This window comes from Sparus aurata, chromosome 14, assembly GCF_900880675.1.
Source record: "Sparus aurata chromosome 14, fSpaAur1.1, whole genome shotgun sequence".
NCBI lineage: Eukaryota > Metazoa > Chordata > Actinopteri > Spariformes > Sparidae > Sparus > Sparus aurata.
Window position 1 is genome coordinate 15,340,165 of NC_044200.1, and position 25,183 is coordinate 15,365,347.

Here is a 25,183-nt window from a genome sequence, read left to right on the forward strand (position 1 = left end):
AGGTTGCCGGAGATCGAATAGCATTTAATCCACCTGCTTCTGTAACCATATGGACCCCTGCTGGCCTGTGATCAAACCTATCGTCTCCTCTGTACTCGCCACCTCACTCGCCACATGTCTCATCCCCGTTTTTTTTTTCCCCCTCAATTTCCTAAAAGAGCTGAAGAAATTGAATTATGATTAGGAAAGGACGGACTTGAAAAGACAGGGGAAATGCATCCTACGCGGGTCCTCCTGTGCACACTGAATAAGAACAGTGACGCTGTCAGTGGAAGCCACCTGCTGTTCTGGCATGGGTGTGTGTGTGTCTCTGCGTGTGCGTCCGCAAGTGTGTGTGTTTATCCCCTGCTGCGGTTACTACAGGGATGAGGACGTGTCCTGCTCAACACCTGTCCAGCTGCCTGGCATTACAGAAAATTCCCACTCAATTGCTCGTGAGAACAAAACAAAAAAAATCGACAAATAAGTTGATAATAATATTCAAGCTCCACCGTTCTCGTAGGGTTTATTACTGTGTGTGATGAGCATTCACCTGCAGGTCAGTGAGCAGCTGACGAACACTTGAAGCACACGGCCGACCGCTCACGCCAAGCAGTCTGCGGTTTTGGAGCGGCCGCATGCTACAAATCTTGTCCCCGTGTCTTTCAGTGTTTCACCTTTTTTCGCAGTCCACAAAACATTTCACAGCAAAACACTGTTGCAGCATTCTCCCAAACAACTGAGGTCAAAGGGGACTTGAGCTCGACCACACTTTTAGGGGGTAAATAATGTCTTTTAAAATCAATCTGAGGTTTTGGGGCTTCTAAAGAGTTGGATGGGAAACGGTATGAGCTGTGTGAAGCCAAGGTTTTTTCAGTTGTTTTGGAGAATAATACAACTCTGCCACTGTGAAGCCCCAGACAATTTGCGGACTACGAGACTTAATTTGAATTTTTGGGCGAACTTAACCTTCATTGTCATATTCAGGTCGGATAATTCATGAAACTAAAAAGATTAGCTGTGCTCTGAAAATTAAAATAGTGTGAAAGCTTCCAAAAACACGGGAAATACTGAATCTTTGATTTATTTTTGCAGAGAATCTGTTACATTTCACACAAGGAGGCAAAAAATGACTGCAACCAGCCTTCGATGGAGCCACAGTACCAACTGTTCCACGCAGGTTGCTAAAATTCTCCATAAAGTCATGACCTCTGTGTCGGCGAAAGGTAGAGTGCTGCAACAAGTGGGACGCAAGCCAAATGCTGCCAGTACAAGGCATGTTTACTCTAATGAGTCAGTGCCACCATTACTAGATGAAGGTTCATATTAAAAAAAAAAAAAGAATTAAACAATTTTGAAGGCTTATGGTTGCATATAAATACATTGTCTTACCATAAACTGTGAACAGCGCTACATACATTTTCCTTTCTTGGCCTACGTACAGTTTTTCTCTTTATAAATGAGTCCTGTAGTGATGTAATTTAATTGTATGTGACGTAAATGGCCCGTTTCCTTAACGTAACCTGATCTGTAATCAATAACGTCCTGACTGCTGTTATGAAATCTGACATTCCTGCGTCTGGTTTTGCGTCTGCTCTGAGAAAGGACGTAAATGTAAAAAAAGAAAAACAGAGATAGAAGAGTAATGTTTTTATCTCCTTCCATCCCTGAGGTCGTTTCCTTTTTACTTTTAAACGCGTTTTAATGTTCCAAGCCCCCAAACCTCCAAAGGTTTGCTTATTAAACAGCTGAGGAACACCGTATTTGCATTTCTTTAGATTAGAAGAATCTGAAAGGGTTACATGGGTGTTATTTTCTCTGCGATGAACAGAGATCACAATCTCTGCGGGATCCGGGAGGTAATGGTCGGAGGTCCTGCTGGAGCGGGGCGGTTGTGGGATTGGAAAAGAAACAGAAAACCTTCCCCGCGCAGGCGTCTGAAGCAATGACTAAAACATCAAAAAGAGAACTTGAGATTGGTAATACTTCTGCACCTGCTGCCCCCCCCTCCTCACTCTTCAAGAAAGAGACAGTGAGCAACACACTGACAGCAGCTTTTCAATTCCGCCTCCACAAGTGGGATGAAGTACGAGGAGGGGTGGCAGGAGTCGCCGCAAACTCTATTCGGTCCTTTTTTTGGCTTTGTTCCACGGTCCCACTTATTTTAAATTCCAAATGTGGGCACTTAAAAAACCCCAAATCTTTTATTCATTGGTCTGATTGTGAAACATGTAGGTGGTAAGTGCTTACGGTCACTTCCCAAACGGCATTTAGTGATTACAAAGCTGCTAGACAGAGTGGCCCGCTTTCAATCAGATACCGTGGTTTATTCAATAACTCTCTTTTTTTTAAATTCTCTCTCGCTCTCACTGGTACACACACACACACACACACACAAGAACACAGACAGGAGCACGTACACGCATCTAAAGACACACACATTTCACAACTGTGACTCTCATATGCACAAACACAAATCCTAAGCTCTGTTTATTCACCGGGATGAGATTTTTTTTCAGTAACACACGCCATGCTAATTAAAAAAAATAAAAATACTGCACTGTGATGTCAGCCTCTTCTCTTTCACACATGGCTGTACACTGTGTCTGTCACACACCGACCCTCAGAGACCAAAATATGCAGGGATGGTTTCATTGTGGTGATGTTTCAATTGCCGGAATGGGAACTCAGTAGACCACATCATCACCCTGATTCACTTTGTAAACACAGGCATATAAAATATCATAACAATCACCCCAAGTATGACATTACAGACGATAGAAATGTGATGCGCAGGAATAATGCAACGTACAGAATGAATACGACATTCTGCACGTTGCATTATTTCTGCGCGGGGATATCGAGGAAACCAGGAAGTGTGCAGAGTACGCTGTTGCAAGGAGAAGCTTCCAGAGACGTTCGATAAAGTTTTGTGTGCATGCGCGTGTGTGTTGCTTTACACCTACAGCACGTTGCAACAGCATATTTAATAGTGTGAAAAGACAGAGACGTTCACACACGTAGCTCATCCTTAAAACATCAGCCGATGAAAGGGAGCAAGGAGAGAAACAGACGGAGCGGCCAGGAGAGGAAATAGCGTGTTGATATAATTCTCCCAGAAGTGAGCCAAGTATGAAGTGCCTCAACAAAGTGGGTTAAAAAGACCCACGGTGCATAGGTGAGCATGAATCACATTTTAATACTGTTCTATTTCAGGAATTTTTCCCCCCCCCCATGTTTTTCACAGGACGACAGAACACAACAGACATTACAACGCCTCATAACGTTCACAAGATGCGTTCACTGTTACCTCTTCTTCTAAACTAAAAGGAAAAAACACACTCACAGTTTCCAATCAAGCAGAAGCGAAGGGAAGTGCGACAGTCCACAAACACAGACATTTCGTGAGACATAACCCTGGACAACACAAACACTACAGTAAAAACAAAACAAAAAAATTAAATCTACCAGATGCCAGTCCAAATTTAGTCCGACATTCCCTTTATTAAACAGGCGTTGTGGACCAGACCTATATTTTTAGACCATACCTCAAAATACACTACGAGCCTGTTTCTTCTCTCATTTTTGCACGCACAGATATAAACACATAGCGTGAAAGCACATTTAATAAAATGCCATCGAGCATCACTGTGTCAAGAGCATCGTGTTTGTTTGTCTGTAGGCCGGTAAAAAAGGTGACACAGTGCACCTTTAATCACTATTATCTTCTCTCCTCATTACATTGCATCCAACCTGTTCAAATGGGGCCATTTTCGCCATCAGCTCAATCCGTTCCTTACAGCCGCAGTTGGGAGGTCAGTCGAAACCGGCAAGAGCAAGCTACATCTTAAAAGTATCCCTCTGAAAAAAAATAAAATCCTAACTCCTCTCCTCAGGCTTCCTTTCATGGCTATTACCGCAAAAAAAACAAAAACAAAAAAAAACACCTTAAAGTGCACCGACAGACAACACAGACAGCCCAGGACGACAAGTTTGTAACATTTAACGAGCCGTCCTGGCTTTTTTAAGTCTACAGTATACATAAATAAACAACTCTCGCAAATGTCAGAATCAACGAACACGAGCAAAGTAGCCGTCACGAAAGGGAAATTCTGGCTGCGCTTTCTCAGCCATTCTTGTGCAACCAGCTTGCAGATAGCTTTAGCAATACATCCGCTTTGCCTCGTGGAGGACGAAGGTCGACACGCACGTAGGCTCAGGTGGGCTTATTTTTCTTTATTTCGTCTCGAGAGCATGTGATTTAATGATCGCCGTCTGGATGTTCATGTTCAATTATTTTTTTGTTATTTCCTTTTCTTCAGTGTTTAATATAGGTTTTCTTGTGGGTGTAAGAGATCTTGAAAGTTAATCCACGCCAACAGAAGCTCCTCTCTCCCACAGTAAACACTAGTTAGCTCTTGTTCTGTTAGTTAGTTGTTAGCGGTGCTGGCTCAGGTATGCGTGAGCTGACCAATCAGAGCAGACTGGGCATTCGGAAGGGGCGGGGTCTATAAAGAGACAGGAACTCAGAAGTTTCGGACAGAGGGGCGCTGCAGCACTGGACAGTATGAGAAAACTGGTTCTTGTAGTAACCCAGAATAAGATTATGAACCTGAAAATGAGCATAATATCTCAACCTAAACTTTGCATGATTTTCAGTGTCCCAATACAACTGTTACCCATAACCTCTTTCATTTACTCTTGTGATTATTGTCTGGAAATAGGCCTAGAATACAGAAAGCTGGAGATTTAATCAACTGTAGCTGACACAGTTTATTCAGGATGGGTCCTTCTTTTTCCCTCACACAATTACAAATTGTGAACAAGCGTAGCAGCTTCTTTCTCTAACGCAGCGATTCAAATATATATTTAAAACAACTTTTGTAATCTTGCCACCCCACATGGGATCCAAAGTTTGCTTAATCTTGCAGAAAATCATTGTAACGCAGTACTGCAGCGTAATGCATTCACAGTCAATGGTGCACAAGAGGATCTTCCCTATCCAAATGGAATAATTAGATTGGATGAAAAAGGCGGAGTACCTTGGGCAGTGCGCTGGTAATTTAAGAGGAATACAACAAAAAGGGTTCATGCAAAGACCCACTCTCTGAACATATTAAATTGAGGGAATAACTGACTGATTAATGGTTTTCATTAAAGCACCACACAATATTTTTTTTCCCCCACTGAGCGGAAGGTGTTTATTACCCCAAAGCACATGTCATTAGTGTAAGGTTCTGGTATTTTGAACAACGGAATTTGATTGGCGATGCTGAACACAGGCAATAAGGAGCTGTACCTGCAGCTGATACTGACGTTCTAGAAAATACGGGTGCACCTCCGGATGGAAGGAGAAGCCGTTATCCCTCTGTGTCCTCTACAATTAACCCACAACTGCTACAAGCGCTGTGCTATCCACCGTATATCCTTTAATAATGAAACCTTTTGCCTCGGGCGCTCTGCGAGTGTAAAATGACGGTCAGCTCAGTGTGTGTGTGTGTGTGTGTGCGCGTGTGTTACAAATAACAATTCCACTTCGATCATGATATTCAGCCCGAGTGCTGAGCTGACACAACACGAGAAACATCCATTAGTGTTTATGGACTTGGACTTCTATTACCTTCGCTGCCACTTAAACACAATGAGCTCACCACATTGATAAGATATTACCCAGCGTCCCCCTCGGGCAGCCCCGAACACAAACACATACGCGCACACAACACTTCCAGGGTTAAACTCCCCAAAACGCTGATAAGCCAATGTCATCCACACAAAGCGTTAACGCAGCACCACGTCTGCTCCATCCGAATCAATAACGGCCCCGGGGGCGAGCGCCGCGGCCATGTTTAAGAGCAACAGCACAAACACCGGCAGCCATAATAACCGTGTTAATGAGCTCCACGGAAAGGTCAGCGCCAAACAAAAGAATTCCTCCTTATAAATATTTACGTGTGATTAACATTAGCGGTCCTAATTAAGCCATCAGTCTTTGCCCCGTGAAAGGGCCTTTGATTAGTCAACACTCGGGACATCTCACTCCACTGAAGAGTGGCTCGGCGGGGCCTGATGGGGAGGCTGTTGAGAAGAGGGTGCGTGTGGGCTGGGTGGAGAGAGGGTGGCGTACAGTAAACTCAAATCGTGAAAATTATCTGAATGGTCTCCTTGACAACAGTCTCCTCGTAGCTGAAACAACACATTTTTTTTCAATTTTTTTTTAATGGAAGGATACGCACAAGTTTCCACCCAAAGATCATCAGAAAATTGGCAGTGAGGAGATTGCTATTTTACCGTGTGTGATATTGCACAGACAGGATCATTCATTCATTGCTTTGGTTAGACTGCACGGCCGTGAGCCGGTGTCAGGATGCATGGGCCCTGTTAACAAACAATGAAATACATTTAAAGCCATTTAATAAGCAATTGTTTTTCAGAAAGTGGCAACTGATGTTCATAATAAGTTATAATTGCTTAATAAATGGTGTATAAAGCATTTTACTGAGTAAAAATAACTATAAACTGATGTTTATTTCACTGTTAATTTACCATTTATTAATAATGTTTATTATAAACTGTTACCAAATGTAGCAATAAGGTATGGAAAAGTACAAAAATAAAGTAAGGTAGCGGGGGTAACAGCTGTTTAAATGAGCAGCAAATGATATAGCGGCAGAAAGAGGGTGAGTAGACAGTGGGGGTGTCTAGCTGCATTCAGGCTTGTGGTGGTGGAATGGGTCGGCTGGATCATGGAGGATGTTGGAGGTCCTGCCCCAACAACGGGCCTGGTAGATGTCCTTATTTACCAATAGCTGTGTCCCAGTGATTTTCCCTCAGAAAGCTGCCTTCTGGATGACAGTGGAGGTGTGTATGGCCCAGGGGAAGTCCTCAGCGATGCTTGCGCCCAGTCATTTAAATCTGGGGACTCTCTCCGCAGCCCTGCCTGTCATCTCTGAGCAACGGACAGGGATCTTTTCTTCCCGTCTTTCTTCATACATTACAGGAAAATACTCAAATATGTGAAACAAGGGGGGAAAAAGGACAAATCTATGATTGCATCTCCACATAGAAACACATCAGGTATTACATGTAGTTCTGGGAGGTGTCGGAAGCCTAAGACCATGTATGATGCAGCAGGGTAAAAGTCATACCTACAAATACCTGCCAAATAGCTTTTGCACAGTGCGCTCAGACACCAGTTACCATCATATTAACAGATGTTAGACAGCGGCCACCACGGTGCTCAGTGGTTGGCGCTGTCACCGCGCAGCACGAAGGTTCACAGAGCAAATCTGTGTGGACTTTTGTATCTTTTATGCAGAGCTTTTGAGTCCAAAGTCATGCGGGTTGGGTAAAGTGGAAAGGAGTGAGTTTGTTCCTATGTGGTAACGATTTGTTTGATGAGATAGACTTCCTGTATCACCCTGGAAAGGAATGAACAGGTAACAGGAAAACAAGCCGGTTCTAAGAAATGGGAGAGAGATTTTGGAGGTTTTTTAATTTCATAATTACCAAAGGTTGTGTCTGTTTAATGGCTTGTATGAAAAAGAGGCAAGGAAACCACATCAGAAGCCGTCCTGATAAAGAAAAGATGGCCAGCGACGGGAGATTAAAGGAGAGGAGATCAAATCCAGACAGAGTCATGGGCTTGTACTATATTCTCACTTGTTTGGTATATAATATACTAGAAGTTTCTTATTCATAATGTTTGGATAACATTTACACAATCGGGACAGTATAGCTTCCAATGCTGCTCCCCGTGGCTCTGGCCTGATGTATCCTCTGGATACAAAGTCACACACTCGTATTTGAGGCGAGAGGCAATTTTGGAAATGCACGCCATCACCACTAATGGACATGCGTGCATGCACACACACAAACGCACGACAATCAATACGGCACCGGAGCGCAATGTCAAATTACAATACTCCAAATCACACAGATGGATCGAGTGTTGACCGTGTGTCAGTGTCCCCTGGGTTCTGCACAGATGTTTGTTTGTGCGTGCTTGTGTGTGTCTGTGTGTGTGTGTGTGTGTGTGTGTTGCCGATGATGATTCCATGATGTCACCCATCCCAATATGACCCAGTCACAGACACCAAATGGAGATAATCACGTTTGAGTGTGTGTCTGTGTTGTGAATGCCTCGGGGCACCTTTGCGCAACCGTTGGGGACAATGAGGTCTCTTACAAAAATGCGCGTGTGTGTTCTAATGTGCAATATCTCATGTTTGCCCTCCAGGCGTTGGCTTACAATGTGAGAGTGTGCATGTGCATTAGCTGTGGTCATATTGTAAATAATAAATAACGACATGTGTCTCTGTAGTCACCTTCTGTCTGTACTGTGTTTGTGTGGAAATCTGTGTGTTTAACTCAACTGCATGTGTTTTTTGTACTAAAAAAACATGACGATAAAAAGTCTATACTATAAAGTACATTTCAGTGGGCGCATGTGCAGGTCTCAGAGGGGACAATGTGAGCACACTGTATAATGTAAGTGGGCACCGGTCACTGGAGTGTTTTGGGCCAGTGGACGAAATTAACAACAGAAAAATGCCCGAGGCACAAGCTGCACGCCACGTCGTGGGCAAGCCGCAGCACAAGTTGTAAGTGTAAAGTAATTTAAATCCTCTTCTGGAGGATGAGAAAACATTTTTTTTTTACAGTCGTGGGGATTAGTCTAAACTGGCTTCTCGCAGGTCACGGATGGATAGGCTTATGCTGGGCCATGTAACAGGTTTAGCAGCCACTGGCTTGTGGCACAGTCATATGCTTCCCTAACATGTAGGGGAGTCTCCAACCTTCACATGCGAGTAACTTCTCACTTCTGGACACCTCGGCCGGGCCGACCGAGTCTGTATCAGCTGATAAAAGAATAAATGGAAACCTATTGTAGACACAAAACGTGCTTTCTAGTAGGAATTTCTCCACAAAAAGCACCAGCGTGAAACCATAACGAAACTGCATTGGTACTGCAACATGTAGGGATGGCTGATACGATACCATGAGGTGACAAAAGTTCATCACTAAGATTTTGCCATTTGCCAGTGGGGAAATATTCAAGTTAACATTGTACTTTTTGCTCCACTACAAGTCGCTTCAATCCGCCTACAGCTGGCACAGTTTTAGACTTTTAAATTGCGCAGAGTACACATACTGAAGTTCACTTGTGTGCGCAGGTGTTCTGTTGAAACAGATGTGTTCAAATATCAGGCAAAAAAAACTGTCAGGTGTCACAGTTTGAAAAGCAAGAATGTCAGAGCAGAATACATCCACAAGGACTTTTACCCAAGAGACCGAATTTTATGTCCCATGAGAAACCAAAAGTCGGCATTGGACTTTTAAATTACATCCGTAAGTTAATGGATATAACGTATTCAAACGTATGTCACGTCCATAACGTCCTCTTTTTCCACAATCAAGTTGATCTGTTGCCCAAACCTGAGCAACCACCTCTGTTTCCTAAACACAACCAAACTGTGACTGTCACGCGTTTATTCTTGTTGCAATGGTGGCAATGAGGACGTGACTGTGGACCTGCTCTCCACAGAAGTCAGCGGGAAGGACTGAGGGCAGATGGATGGAAGTGCTCATCACTGTCACCACGATGAGGAAGGACTTCCAAAGGCTACCAGCACCACAGCGTTGTAGTGATCAGTTTCCCCCGCCACTTTTCTGTCAGGGTATATAGCAGTGCGTCGTGGTGTAGCACCAATGCAGTGAGCGGTTTACCACGCCTCAGTAACTGCAATATCAAATTAGGTCAGGAGACTGTAGCCTCGTGGAAAACCTAGAAATATACTGTGATAAAATACATTGAGTTATGGCCGCTATTATGTAGCTGCACTATTTCCACGGGGAAATAGCACAAGAATATTCAAACATGATTTATTAACTCGTTGCTCGAACAGAAAAAAAATCCAAACAACCTGCTCCAGTTGCTATTTGTAGTTAAAAAGGGCATCATGATAGGAGGAAAAAAATCAAGCTGAAAATGTGCCAAAAAAAAGAAAAAACCCCCCCCAAAAAAGAAGTGATTTTTCCTTTGTGCAATAAAAGTTTAAAATGTCAAACAAACACAAAGTTTTCACTGTCAGCTGCGGAGCTTTTTCTCATTACCAAACTTCTATCTTATTGTTTTTCTGACTTCAGCCTTCCAGCAAGCACGTTTTTTTTTTTTTTTTCTTCCAGCAAGCACGTTTTTTGTTTTTTTTCAGTAGCGCAGCCCGGAAAAGAGCAAGAGAAAGATTAGTTGCAATATGGTGAGTCACAGAGAACAGAGAAACACTTTAAACCTGCAATCTGTTACTTCCCTCACATTAAGACTTAAGACTACAGCTTCTATTGCGCCTTTGGGAAGTTATTTCCCCCCCTCCTTCAGAGAAAATATCATCGACTGAGCGGATAACATGAATTCTGTGGACCGCACGGATTCGAAACGTTGAAAGTTGAAGCAACACCTCTGTGATAGTCTCAACACACATTTGAAAATAAAATATAAATGATTGCAGGTCGGACATGGACGTGTGTGTGTGTGCGTGTGAGTGCGTGCATGTGTGTGTGTATACATGGTCTTCAAGGTCATGTTCCTCCCCTGGTGGTCCTACTGTTTCCTCAGCGAAGCAGCTCAGGGCCTCATTACTGCTCACTTTATCTCTGGAGGGAAACTACGAGTCAAAGCCAAGCTCTCACTCACTGCTGCTTCCTCTCTCTCACACACACACACACACACACACACACACACACACACACACACACACGCACACACGCACGCACGCTTGCCCATGTATCGCACCATGTACCACCACCATAGCTGGTGTCAAATCTTTTGAACAGCTTCCACCGTATACATCAAGCTCGCGTCGTCGCATTGTCTCCCATTCGTCCTTGTTTTTTCCTTTTAATCTTCCGTCTCTTTCCCCGGTATTCGTAATAATCGCTTGCCCAAAACGCAGTTCTTTATCTCTGTCGCTTTTTCCCGCACCGGGATAGCGAGCCTGTGATTTATACATAATTAGAGCTTGTTTAACTGGCAAAGTGTACTTGTTGTCCTCATAACAAACTGTTGCCAATTAAAAAAAGCTGTTGCGGGGTCAAATTAACCTCTGGCGAGAGGAGAAGCACTTAAACTTACTAATGCAATCTGCAGAGTTTTTTTTCCGTTGATATAATGTTCCTATGTAGTCGCTGAGCTATTAGTGTAACAGACACCATTAGAGAGGGATAGAGATTTTTTTTTTTTTTTGTCCCCCTCCCTTTCTTCTCCTTCATCCAGCGACTCGCGGCATTAGTTCATGGCTGTTCACTCCTGCTTTGTTCACAGCCGGCTTTCTAGACAGGAGCAGTGATTGTTTATGTCTTCCAATCTAAGCCAATCTAAAAATCTCTCTAGTAAATATCCGGCTAGCCTACAGCAAACTTAGATGAGAGACTATGGGAAACTATGAAGTCAAGCGAACTGAAGTGTAAACACTGCAAGTTTTGTTTTGACAGTGGGTTACATGCCGGACTATTCCTCTCCTGGGAGCAGTGACTTCTTGAAATTACAATGAGGTTACCGGCAGAGACAGAAGTCCCTGCTACATCCCTGAAAACTTAACTAACCTGGCTTTGTCCAATAATTCCAAAATCTGGCAAAAACACCTTGGCAGCGGATTTTGGTCTTCCATTTTCCAGTCACTTTCAGCGATATCTTGCAAAATATTGCAGCCTGATCCTTTGATAGCCATCTTCGGTGTAGTTAGGGATGAGCTACGCCTATCCCGCCTCCACAAAAATGCAATCGCCTATGCATCGTTACATGCTCGACGTCTAATACTGCTAAATTGGAAGGGGAAGAGCCCCCCTTCCTATGTTCATTGGATTAAGGAAGTGATGTTGGGATTAGCTTTAGAAAAAATTAGGTATACAATATGCGGCTTGGAGGATAAATATGACAAAACCTGGTCACAGTTCATAACTCATATTAGGAGCTTGCCTTTTGCCTGATCCCTTGTCTTTATTTGCTGTCTTTTCTCTTTGACTGCCATCCTGGTCTTCTCAATGCCTAGGGTGTGATTGTTTCCTATGCCAGTGGTCCAGAGTGTTGGTGTTATGAATATAATGATTAAGACAGATTGGTTTGGGTCTGTTTCTGTATCTGTATTTGTTTTGTTTATTTTATTTATTTATTTACTTTTATTTATTTATTTATTTTGGTGTTTTGTTTTTGTTGAATACATGTTTTTGTGTGGGTATGTTTGTGGGAATGCCGCCTGGATGGGGGTGGGAGTACACAACTTTTGTAAAGAATCTCTTAATGATGTCAATGTGTTTTGATATTGAAAAATGATAAATAAAGTTGTTAAAAAAAAAACAAAAAAAAAACACCTTGGCAGCAATCATACTAAGAGGTTATATCTTTGTTTTATGCATACTAAAACAGCTACAGCTGAAAATCTTTAGGGTTAGGGTTATGTGCTGTTCTATCTTTCAAGAGCAGCGACATCCTTGAATTACTGTGAGGTTACCAGCGGTGACAGGAGATGCTGCTCCTTTCCAAGATATAGTCCTCTTTAAGAGGTGACGGGTAGACTAGGATATTGTTGGACGGACCCAGGCGAGCCAACTATTTCCAGCCTTTATGCTAAGATAGCCAAGCCAAATTAAAGTGGCGAATTCCCCTCGAAAGGAGAGTCAAGGTAAGGCATTATCAGCATGTAGGTTGCCAGGTTGGAGGCTGTTGGAGGAGAGTGCTGACTGGAGTAGTCGTCTAATGGCAGGCTCATAATCCCAGTGTACTCTGTGTGAGTCGGTAGCTTCCTCCTCCGTATATACAGGCCTAACTCAAAGGTAGGAAAGCAAATACGTGTATAAATGCCAAAATCCTGCTCTAAGAACTTGTTGTTTTTTTTTATTCTAAGGTAGATAACTTGCGCCGGCTTTGGATCAAGAGCCACTGAAGTTTGACTGAAGTTTGACTCGGTCCAGTGGGACTTCCTCAGCCACCAGGCATCTGCCTCCAAAAAGGAGTTTGTGTGACCAAAAACTTCAGTGTGCCAAAAAAAAGTTTTTCACAAAAAAACTGAAAAGGAAGGTAGCAGCACTTTCCAACACAGAGCCAGTGACTTCCCCAGCAGCACAAATTTTAAGCTGGACTGAAACAACCCTTTCTGGTGCCAGACACCAGCACAGAATTCGGAGAAAAATAAGAAGAGGTGCCGACTAAAAAACAAAAAAAAAGTACAAATAAATAACAGTGAGAGAGAATAGCAGAGGGGGAGCGCGACGGAGAGAGAGCTCTATAAATCGTAGCCCGGTGCAGGGCTGCAGGGAGGGCGAGCAGCCTGATGAATAGAGCCATCAGCCTAAGCAGAGGCTACAGAGCAGCCTGCCATCTGCCTGCCCATTACTAGAATAGAGTGTATGACGGTTCACTCTCATCTGCAGGCCCCACTGGCATCGCTGGCAACCAAGAACATTTCTGTGCGTGTGAGTAGGTTTCCACTCTCACTGAAGTCCAAAAACAGGACGAGGTGCCCTTGCCCAGTCAAAACCACGACCGCGCTTCCGTACCGTCTTCAGCTATGTTTTTTTTAATTCATGCGTGTGAGTGCATTTGTCAACCGCTTGTATCTATTTAAAGCATATTGTGTCAAACTGTGTGTGTGTGTGTGTGTGTGTGTGTGTGTGTGTGTGTGTGTGTGTGTGTTTGTGGGTGCGCGAGGACACGCAAAAGCAGGCGAGGGGTTGGCCCTCAGAGAAGAGTTACAGCGGCGTGGCAGACGCTTCACACCTCATTGGCAAGCGAGGAGAGCCAATCACCGCCAACAGATCCGCCCCTCAGGCTGCCGGCCTATTCCTCAGTATCCTTGATGAGTTGGAGAGTGAGAGAAAGAAAAGAAAGTGAGAGGGGTGGGTGGGTGGTTGGGGGGGGGGGGGGGGGGGGGGGAGTACGAGAAAGAGCAGAGGGAGAACAAAAGAACAAAACAAGAAAAAAAGAGAGAGTAAATGCAAACACTGGCATGGGGATCGACTGTGCGGAGAGACAGTAAAAGGCACAAAGAGACGCACAGACGGATGAGAGCCGGAGAGGGAGTGAGGGGAAGAACGTTAAAGGGAGAAGCAATTTTTTTGCAGAGAAGGTCATTAAATCGAATGCGATTAGTCATCGTGCTGGAGGATGTTGTCTTCCGTATCGCAGATTTTTTGCAGAGTGCATTCTGGTGATCCCCCCCCCTCCCTCCCTCCCCCACCAGAGTCAGCTTCTTTAGAGAACAGACGCAATATAGGACCGGAAATATCATAAAAAGCACGGACACGAAATTGTAGCTTTATCATAATCTCTTCATACAGTCCAATGCAGGGACTCGTGTCGGTGACAGTGACAGTGACAGTGTCTCACTGTTTATACAGAGACAGATGGTACGCAGCACTTACAAAGACAGTTAAAGCCACACAGACAGAATCTGATATAAATACCAGCGCAAATGGCCGACCGTATGGGTAGAGGTGCAGCGGGAAAAAAGTGTCTTGTCCATTCAGGGAACCCAAAAACAGGAGATGACGAACTGAAAGCGTCACGTAACACGAGCGTACTTTAATTTCAGGGGCTTTAAAGTTGTCGAAGTGAAAAGTCTGAAATGGCAATATGGCGCAGACGCTTTACAATCATGCCCCTGTGTAACAATGGTGCGAGGGTAGTCAGGTAATAAGGCGAAACTCAATACCGATGTCTATTTTCTTCAGTGATTGCTTCAAATCAAAACTTTTTGTAACAGCCAAGTGCTGCTTGCAAATATCCATGTTGGCTGAACAATCATCCAGCCCTTCTTCTCATTTGATTTTTAAAGTGTGTTTTCATTTTTTAAAGCAGCTGAAAGGAATTTTCAGTTTTTGATTTCACAAAAGCGGTAGGAGCACCTCTGCCCCCTCCTTGTCCTTGTTGCTCTGTCACAGGATTTTTCTTGAGCTAAGGCTAAACTTATAAACAGACCATGGTAATGTTCTGTCTTCACTATAACAAGCCAACAGGTACAGTGGCATGGGCCAACATAACGTTTTACAAATCCAGACAAGTTGCCGTCTGACAATAAATACAGAAGCATCTGCTGCTGTAGCACCAGACCACAGATCAGCTTCTTTCCTCAGGCTGTGAGACCATTCATCCTCTGCACTCTGCCATAAAAAAATAGTTTTGATCTCAGAATCTGACCCGGTGACGCACATGAAGAATAAGTACATATAAATTGCCGATCTTGTTGCTGGTTTTTCTCATTTGCTTATAGAGAGCATCAGTATTATATCGATGCCGTTTCATATCCAGTAAAAAGTTCCTTGTAAGTGTGTTTAAGTCTTGAGTTCTGATGCCTGGTTTTAAGCGTTTTTCAAGGTCTTGTGGTGGACGGCAAGTTACAGGTAAGAACCATTAACAACATTACCAACCTTTTTTCCCAGCGTGTTGCAGCCGGTGAGCCGGGGAGATGGACACCGACACCATCATGATGATGCGATTAGTTGGCTGGATTGTAACCACACTCCTCTTTCCTGTTGAAGGGAAGTGATGTCATCACCGCCGATTTTTCTCCAGGGACAGGTTGCATCACTCCGGCTGATGAGCATGGCTGACCTCCTAATGGCTCTCTTACACTGTATACCTAAACTAAAAGAGTTATCACGGCCGTTTGCATTGTCTTGAGCACGGACGATCATAATAAAAAAGATAGTTGGCAGAGGAAATCAAGAAAAAGTGCGAGTCTGGCCGCCTCAGTTATACATGGCAGACAGACTGAAGAAACAATCAGAGAAGAGCACTTTTGGCAGAAAAAGTGTTAGACTACATTAGAACTGATTTTTGGTGGAGGTATTAGCAACTTCCACGAGATTTAACAATTAAGACAGCGCTGTGGGACAAAATGGGAAAAACATTTTTCTTATGCTCAACGAAAATATGATCATGCGTTATAAGATTAGCTGACACGGTTCTGAAATCCTGAAATAAGAGATCATTTTATAACCGGATATTTTCATTTTCCCCTCATCTGTTCTATAAAAAAAAAAAATCTGTGAACCAAGTTCGATTCACCTTCACATCGAACACCTGTTGCTAAAAATTCTGCTCTCCCCGCTCTCCACCGCCTCCGTAATCTCGACCCCCGCAGCCGCCAGCCTTCGGGGGCCCCATGAAGAATCCTGAACGCTGCCCGTCGCTGCTGCAGTGCTCAAGGACGTCTCGGCTTCGGAGACAGAAAAAAAAAGCACTTTCTTGTCCGTTTGGCTCTTTATGTTATTATGAAAACTTTACAGCATTTATATATATTTATATATATATATATATATATATAAAAAAAAAGGGAAGCAAACTGAAAATCTTATTACTTCTACCACCTGAAAAATGGGAGATTTTAAGAGTGGCTTCAGGAGGCGTGTATATAAATCCCAGCTAATTTATCACTACATTAACTTTGGATTGCATTATGCCTTCATCTAATACACTGTCTCTCAGGAAACACATTACCATTACCTTCGCAACTTCGGAAGAGAAAAGAGCTCCATCTACAACTTTCAAAAAGGTTGTTGAGGTCATTGGCGGAGGCCTTGAAAGGCAAAAGGTAAGCCCCATGTTTGGATCTTATGATTCTCTAATCATCCCTTTAATTATATTACAGAGGCTATAATCTCATTACGGACAGAATACAACGTTAAATCACTTATCGTGGCTCGGAGGTACTGGGTCAGATAGAGGAGTCGTGCAGCTTGCGTTGGGAGCCATGGAGGGGAGAACAAGTAGGGGGAAAAAAAACATCGGTCTGGGGAGAAACACCTGCCATGAACTCCAATGCCCATTATCCCCAACCTTTAGAAGACCCCTCCGACACACACACAAACACACACACACACACACACAAACACACACACACACGCTGTATAATAGAAGTCAACCCCCCCACCCCTTCGAGACTCCAAAAGTCAAAAAGCAAACGGACAGCTGACTGACAGACAGAGGGGGATTAGTCACAACGAATCACATGCTTGCATGCACACACTGCACACACACTCCCGTCCTCCCTCTCCTGCTCTGTCCACCACACACGCTTTCTTCTTCTGATGCAGAATTAAGATAACGTCTCCCCTGCGATCGCCCGCCTCCACATCAAACCCAGACCGTGTCCCTCCGACGTCCACTCTCTCTCTCTCTCAGTCACTCACTCGCACGTTCGCCGTTACTGAATAAAAAGTGGATGGATGGCTGCATTACTACCCACACCCACATCCACACACCCACACACACACACATTGTCTGCCTATCCAGTTAAACCCAACCCAGAGAGTCTGGCGGAGCGCAGACAGCGTAGAGAAGCCGTCTCCTCCAAGGCAACATTAGCCTGGGAGAGTGAGCAGCGAAGAGACACACTCCAGGAAGGAGGGCGAAGGCAGAAAGGAGTAGATAAGTAAGAGGAGAGTGGGACAATGAAGGGATAAGGAAGAGGTAGAGCTCCGTGGTGTTTTGCTGAATAGCTAAAGCAGGGGGGATTCAAATAAGGAAAGAAAAAGACAGAAACAGAGGGAGAGCTAGATCATGAGCCGGAACATCTGGGACGTATATCTCCCCCGCGCTCCAGTCCCCCTCTCTTGGGCTCATTCACTCCGTTTGGCAAAATGTCGTCGTGACAACATGAGGGCCGCGTATCCATCAAAGATGTACAATGCTTGCTGTAATTAGCATAAAACACACACACACACACACACACACACTTGAGAGATGGAGCCCTGCTGAATATTTATGGAGAAAAAGTTCAACAATAGTTCCTGCATCGTTTCGTCTTTTATTTTCCTCTGATCAGACATCGTCACAAGTGCTGGTCCGGATGAATACTCGACACGCACATTGTTACATTATTAACATAACAAAAACTCAAAGGGACAGATGCAAAGGATAGTGCATTAGGGGGCAGGAAAAGAATGATTCATGGACAACAACATAGGACTGACTTCTATCAGTAAAAATAGACTTTAATTTTTGCTAACAGTGCTGGAGTGAGACGGGATGGGTGCAAGTGTTCTGTGACAGAGGTGTCTCGCGTTTTCTTGTGATCGTCCCAGTTTGTTTGTTTTTTTACTGTCCTTGTTGCGGGCCAAGCTCAGGCCTGCTTGGCCCCTGGCTGTCGCTCCAAGATGGCAGACAGTGTCACTTCCCTACATACTCACAGGAGAGATAGACAAACGGTAAGAGAGGTGGGGAAAGGAGGTAAGAAACTGGGGGGAAAGGGGTGCGTCTATGTCTTCTCTCAGGGTGCTGTGTTCGGTGCCTCTAGTCTGGTACGGTTCGCTTCGGTTCTCCACAGGGTTTTTGAGGGTGTGTGTCTTGGTGCTGACTCTTTCCTCACTTCCTCCGCTCCGGTTTGGTCTGTCTGTCTGTCTGTCCGTCTGTCAGTCGGTCGATAATAAGTAATCCCACACCATAAACTCTTCATTGCTTCCGCTTTCTTTCTCCCTCGTCCTTAACCCCCGGTCCTCAACTTGTTCTGCAGACAAAGAAGAGAGAAAAAGTGCGTCACAGAGATGTAGAAGCAAATCAGAAGAATCTAAATGGACAAACAACCGGCAGAGAGAGAGAGAGAGATACTGTGTCACAGAGGAGAGGCAGGACGAAAACAAGGAGGCCTAGGAGTCCAATAAAAAGGGAGGACGATGGAGTGAGCCGGACCCGAGGGCAGTGGATTCCATGTTAGCGATAAGTGCAACCACAAATCCCCAGCACTCCCTGTCAATAAGCATTTGAACCGGCCTATTGTGGCTGATGCCAGTGGATGAAAACCGCCTGAGAGGACAAGAGTGGAAGAATCCAAAGAAAAAGGAGAAAAAAGGGACTTATGGAAGGAAAATAAGTTAAAAGGATTTATTCTTCCTCACTAGTGTTGTTGATGAGGTATGTTTGTGTCAGGGGCATTTCATTTCTGCAAAAGGAGTTCATTTAGAGTATTATTGATCTAACCGCGAAATGATTATGGACAAGCACAGTCTGAAAAATCCAGGTGACGACAAGAGATCACTTAAAAGACAAGTCCAGTATATTAGAACTTTTTTTGTAGTCACGGACAACATGTCTGTTGGTTATGAGAACATTGTATCTGGAGTAGAAAAACAAGTCTATCAGCACTGAGACAGCAACATTAGTGTGTCTACTCGTCAAAATCATCACACTTCCTGTAGGTTATTATCATGATAGACATTTAAGATGTCCTTAGACTGAGGCTGAATCAGGGTGTCTGAAGTTATAAACAACTCAAAAATGAGATGCTTAAAATATATTCAATTTTTTAAGTTAAATCTAAGACCGTTTTTTTAAGGGTGCAGATGTGACACATTCAGCCGTATTCAACATCTGGTGTATTCATCAAGCAGGCGCACAAGGCTGGAGCCGCATTTGCCGTGTCAACAGTGTTTGATTGCAGTATGTACTATGCTTTGCGCAATGGGATTTACGAAAGCCACTACAAGATGATATGATCGATAATCCTCGAAACAATGGCGAAGAATCTAAGCTATTATAAATGAACACGGTGAGTTTAAAATTTGACCTGCAAAAATCACTGCAGGTTCATGCTGCAACTCAACTTTTCTTTGTTTGTGTTGGGTTATTTTTTTTTTTTAGGTTAGCGATCTCACAGAAATACCACCTCTGAGCCGCGTCTACCAGCTCTCCTTCACTGGCAAAGTACATCTGGAGGGCAGACCAGGAGCTGACTCTGAGCTGAAAACGATGAGCTGATCCTTGCTATAAAGTTCTGTAAAGCCACAGGGAGCTGCAGGTTCAGGTGATAATTCTCTGAGTTCAAAATACTAAAAAGTAACCCCCTTATCTAACCCCCGACGTCTAAAAATATTGAAAGGACAAATTAAATGATAAAAAAATAAAAACTTTTTTTTTTTTAAAAGAAGTATGAATGAAATGTTGTGTCAAAGATGACATCAGAGCAGCCATGTGAGCCTTCAAAACATCCATCCTTGAAAACACAACACCCGCCGAAACCATATACAGGGATCTCGCCGGGGCCCTTTGAGAGTATGAGGGAGATGGAAGGGTCAGTCTAAAAAATGAAGTGGAGAAGTAAAAGATAGGGAAGCAAGAGGCGGTCATGCGGCGAGAATATGGAATGAGGAGGCGAGCAGTGGATGGAGAGATCGGCCTCCATGATAAACTCTTTTGCGTGGAGCGGGAGGGGAGAGAGAAAGAGACTTTATCTGTCCTTCGACTGCCTCCTCCTCACAGTTTGCTATCTGGACCTGTTAAGTGCTGAATGCATTAGAAACGTGACGAGGGATGAAGGGATAGTGGATGGAGGAATGGTGGCAGGGGCACGCAGGGCCACAAAAAGAGAGTGAGAGCGGGTCTAAATGTTATCACTCACTGTGATAACATTAACTGCGATAAGAACGCTAATTATCAGTGACAATGGCCCGGCTGCCGTCAAGGCCTCCGTCTTAGCTGACTCCAGCTGAGGGGTCAATATTGTAAAAACTGAGATTTGGAGGGATTTGTTGTTTTTTTTTCCTCCGCCCCAGCGAGATGCCATCTTAGACATCCCTATCTTTACCAGAGGTGCTGCAGTTTTTAGTGGAATCAAAGAATTGAAGGGGAAGGACGGAGAAAAGGGGAAAGAGATTTTGCCGTTTGAAAACTGAGCAATGCTATCAAGTGTCTTCGACAGAAAAGGTCAAGGAGATGAGAGGCGGCGTTTAGAGGGCACGTTTGGATCTTCTGACCTCCGCGGGTCAAAGCCACATCCCTTCGCATTTGTTTCCCGACACGGCTTCCTGCTCAGCTCAGATAAAGCTGTGTAAACATCCTAATCACGAAGTTGCATCAGCTCATATCAATCCTACTTCATTTCTTTCCCCCCGTATTTTATCAGCTGTGTAATTCTGCATATTATTCCTTTAAAGCCTTATCGCAGAACCGTTTTTTTTTCTTTCTTCTTTTTTTTTTCTTTAGCACCTAATGACTTTAAAAGCAAGTCTTAGACAGATAAGCTGAGACGAACAGGAGTGTGCTGTGATTGCTGCAGGGTGATAAACACAAGCGGATTACCATATCGTCTCAGGCTTGCTTGCAAACAATTTACAACATCATAACAGCATCCGGACTGTGAACGTACCCCCACTGAATCTTGACGAGGCCACAGGTAGCCTTTTTCTTAAACGCACACACACACAGACGCGCACACAAATGAATAAAACATTGTGCAATTTACATGATGTATAGCTTAAAAATCCACCAGCATCTGACTTTCAGATCTAATACTAATACCCGCGAGAGTGAGCGAGGGAGGCAAAACTCACTTTTCCTCATTTCCGGCAAAACAATGCAAGTGCAGAAAAATCTAATAGAAAAGCTCCATGAATGTAAATTGAGCCTCGTTGGGGCCCGATGGATGTTACGTACTACAAAGCGAAGGAGGGGGGGAATCAGGTTAATATCAACCTGAGTGACATTACTATTACAATACGGCGTGTGACCGTCGGAGACAGAGGGCAGAAAAACATTTGCACTGGGCAATGAAAGGGGAGAGCTCCAGAGAGGACAATGGTATCCAACTAACGGCGGCTACTCCCTTGGTCTTATTACATTAAAACACACACAGAGACAGCCGGGGGAACGCCTGTGTCAGCAGGTATTATGGAAATAGACCGTAAAGGTTTAAACTGGCTATTTAGAAGGAGTTTTATTCAGGCGCCAGGAGCCCATTGGAAATGTTATTCTCCTGTCTAAAAGCAAGGAGCCGGCGCATGTAAATGGATGCTAGTGTGGTATGTGTGTGTATATATTCTATTAATTCATTTAAGGGAATAGCTGCTCTACTGTAGCTATCGCGCACACATTTATAAGCACAATGACGTATGCTGTGGCTAACACACACATGATCGATTCAACTGAAAGCTAAACTACAGGATTAGGAGGCAATACAACTTACACATCATCTGTCCATGAAGGTGCATGCAAAGACTTGTTCTTTTTCAGAGAGGGAAAAATGCATTATTCTGGACGGTAGTTTTAGAGGAACAGTTCGCCCAAAAATGAAAATTCACTTGTTTTCTCTTCACCCTCATACGGATGGAAAGTTGGGTGAAGTTTCCTAGTCCACCGGACCTTCACAACAAAACAGAGTTGCAGCATTCTCCTAAACAACTGAAGTAGCTAGGGCTTTTTTTTGTTTGTTTTAAAACAGAAGACAGATAAAAACATAAAATGGCCTCATACAGCTCATCAAGCCTTGGGAATAAAATGTTCCATCAGCATGGGGTGAGAGAAGGTAATGATTGAATTTTCATTTCGGGGTGAAATGTTCCTTTAAGAATTCAAGCATTTTCCTCACATGTATAGCGTGCAGTTGCAAACAATGAAATGCTCATTCATTCCACTCGACACGAATATGCATAATACTCACGTACAAAAACAAGAGTTGCAATTTACCAAAATGAGATATGAGAAGTGATAAACAACAGAAAACTTGGTTCGGTAAATACGCACCTGCTTGGCGTTGTTGACACACTGTAGGTAAAGGGCTGCTATGTTGGAGCAGTTAAGGGTCTTTCCAGCATTCTCTTTGTAGCATGCGAGGATCTGGCCCTGCAGGTCTGCACACACAGGATACATCTCATACCGCCTGCAGGGGCGAGAAGGGGAGAGAAACAGTGTGAAAATGGGGAAAAATATGGTGTTAAAGAGGGCAGAAAAGTGTGAGACATCAGAGTTAGGCGAAAGGGATAAAAGTGTAAAAAAAAAAAAAACCCTGAGTGGTAAATGTGTGAGAGAGAAAAGAGTCAAGGGTGGACAGAAAATGGAGGAAAAATGGAGACTGGGGAGATTGTCAACTTGAGAATGAAATGTAGAAATCAAGAACGAGAGAAGACGAATGCAAAGACACAATGTTGGTTTGGAAATTGAGCAAATCGATTGTCATAAGAGAGCCCCTGGACTGTTAGAGCTCGCTGAGCTATACTGCAGTCGACAGCATGTGCACGGCCCCTTGCCTTTTCTATTACTGCTGCCATTTCGGTCCACGACACCTAAAGCAAGAATCAACATCACTGTATCTGCTGGGAGGAAGGTCAAAGGCCAAGCCATCCTCCACGACCTGCTGGGATGACCATGTCGATTGTACGCATCTCAACGTATTGACTGAGAAGGCCGGAGGGCTTCTTTAAAAACAGTAAGAGGTGTCAAATAGAGCTTCCAACAATGGCGCCATCCCCGGGAAAAGGGAGATTCATCAGTGGCATGGGACTTAATGGTAGAGAAGTGGGCGAATCAATGCGTAATGCAGAGAAAACAGGAAAAGGACACTGGGTTAATTGAGACGAGCAATTGGGCTTACTTGTTTTGTGACGATGATAATGATGATGGGATTAAAATAACCTGCAAGCCAAGTATACCTTCCTGATGAATTAGTTCTTATGTCCTTACCGTGAAAAAAACCCTTAAAAAGGCCTTGCCTAAGCAAGTATTGATCACTCTACTGGGCGCCAGTGAATCCATGCATTGATGCAGGAGGGCTCCCTGAAGAGCGTCAACCATTTACATACTGGGTGGCTGTCACCTTGGATTGGCCTAAATGGAAAATTCAATCTTTTGCCATCCAAGAGAAGGTTACTGTTGTAGACTGTGGATGCTAATATGTCTTTAATATGATACGCATCACCAGCTTTGCACGCTCTGACCGTCCTTGAGGTCTGCTACAGTTTAAGTGCTGCTGTCTTAGCGGGTATGAGCCAGATGCTAGCACTTCTGCGCTAAACTTCAGTGCATTTAAATGGGACTCTTATGTTAGATGTATGCAAGAGTCGGATCCTCAGTCGTGGGATGTACCACCAGTCCTGGTGCCTTGCCCAGTGTTAACTGCTTTTGTCTGCCTCTTCACACACCCCATAAAAATATATAATGATGACACATGCACATGCTAGGGCTATTATGCTAATGGTGGTGTCATCGTTTTGTTCACACCAGTGCTCAGGACACTCCATCTGCTTCACTAAACGCCTCGCGTGAGTGTGAAAAGAGATCCCGCCTGTCAGCAACTCTGGTGATCTCAGAGGAATATTGGGAAAGAGGACGAGCCCCTGTAGTCTGAATCAGATGTTTGATTTGCCCCCTGGAGTGAGAAATTACCCCCAGTTGGATACAAAGCAGGGGATTGGTCGCATGGGTCATTACCCAGGGTGAAATGCAGCAGGAAGCTGGTGCAGTGAAGATGTGTACATATGTGCAACGCCACATGGTCATATTTGTTAGGGAGGATGGAAAAATCTATAGTCCTTGTAAGTGCAGGTCAGTGACAATTTGTGACAACATCAGAGGTGCTGACAGGAGTGTGATTGATCAATACACTTCATCATTCATCATACAGCTCAGTACTTAAAGGCAAAACAGAGTCGGATATAGTCTAGAGCAAGAAAGGAATACTAGATAAAACATGTCATTTTTGGACACCTAACAGAATAGTTAGTTTTTGGGAAAAATGTGTACTCCCTGTCTTGCCTTAAAGTTAGATGAGAAGACAACACTTTCATGTCTGTACAAAAGACATCTATAAAGATGGACAAGGTGTCTCCACTTCCTCCCACTGTACGAAAATGAAGCCAAAAATATCCTGTATATGGAAGCTACCATATTGCTGTGGTGACGTCAATCATGATGAGACAACCCCTTTCAAGTGCATCAGATAAAGAGTTAAAGGGATATTCCGGTGTAAGTTTAATCCATGGTCTAAATCAACGTGAAACTGTGTTAGACTCCCTCTCGAGAGATCAAGTTAGCGGACCGCTAATTTACTGAGTTTTATCAACCTCAGAAACGACTGCACGACAACAACACACTGCAGTAAATGGATCCAAATATAAACCGCCACCAAAAAGCCACAAATAATGCTCAGAACAGCACCAAACTTCAGCAACAGTACAAAAAGTGTCTCAGCACATAGTCTGGGGCATCTAACCTCCGCTAGCTTAGCTGGATTACTATTGGGAAGCTAAAAACAGATTTCAACTCTCCTCCATCAGCTTCCGGGTCGGGGAAGTCCCGACGCGACGATTACCGAGTGCGTTTAGAAATGCTCAATTCCCTTCTTTTCCCTGTCCGCTCTCGAAAATAACTGTTATAAACTGGCAGGTAAGACACATATGAACTTTGATTGCTCTTCCATGGAGTCATAGTCATACATTTTCATCCATG

At 43.9% G+C, this 25,183-nt stretch overlaps 1 protein-coding gene across 6 annotated transcripts in view; it reads right to left on the bottom strand.

Moving 5' to 3' along the window:
- Positions 1–17,757: 17,757 nt before the first annotated feature.
- The window catches only part of chchd3a (coiled-coil-helix-coiled-coil-helix domain containing 3a), a 71,874-nt gene continuing 64,448 nt past the window's right edge, over positions 17,758–25,183 (bottom strand). For 4 of the 6 annotated variants that reach the window (XM_030440233.1, XM_030440232.1, XM_030440229.1 and 1 more), the window contains 3 exons: positions 22,484–22,619; positions 21,927–21,964; positions 17,758–18,476 (listed from right to left, as the gene is read on the bottom strand). In XM_030440233.1, coding sequence (XP_030296093.1) covers positions 18,467–18,476; positions 21,927–21,964; positions 22,484–22,619 — 184 coding nt within the window. In that variant the 3' untranslated portion in view covers positions 17,758–18,466. The remainder of the gene's footprint in view (positions 18,477–21,926; positions 21,965–22,483; positions 22,620–25,183) is intronic. The other 2 variants (XM_030440231.1, XM_030440230.1) reach the window with 1 other exon arrangement.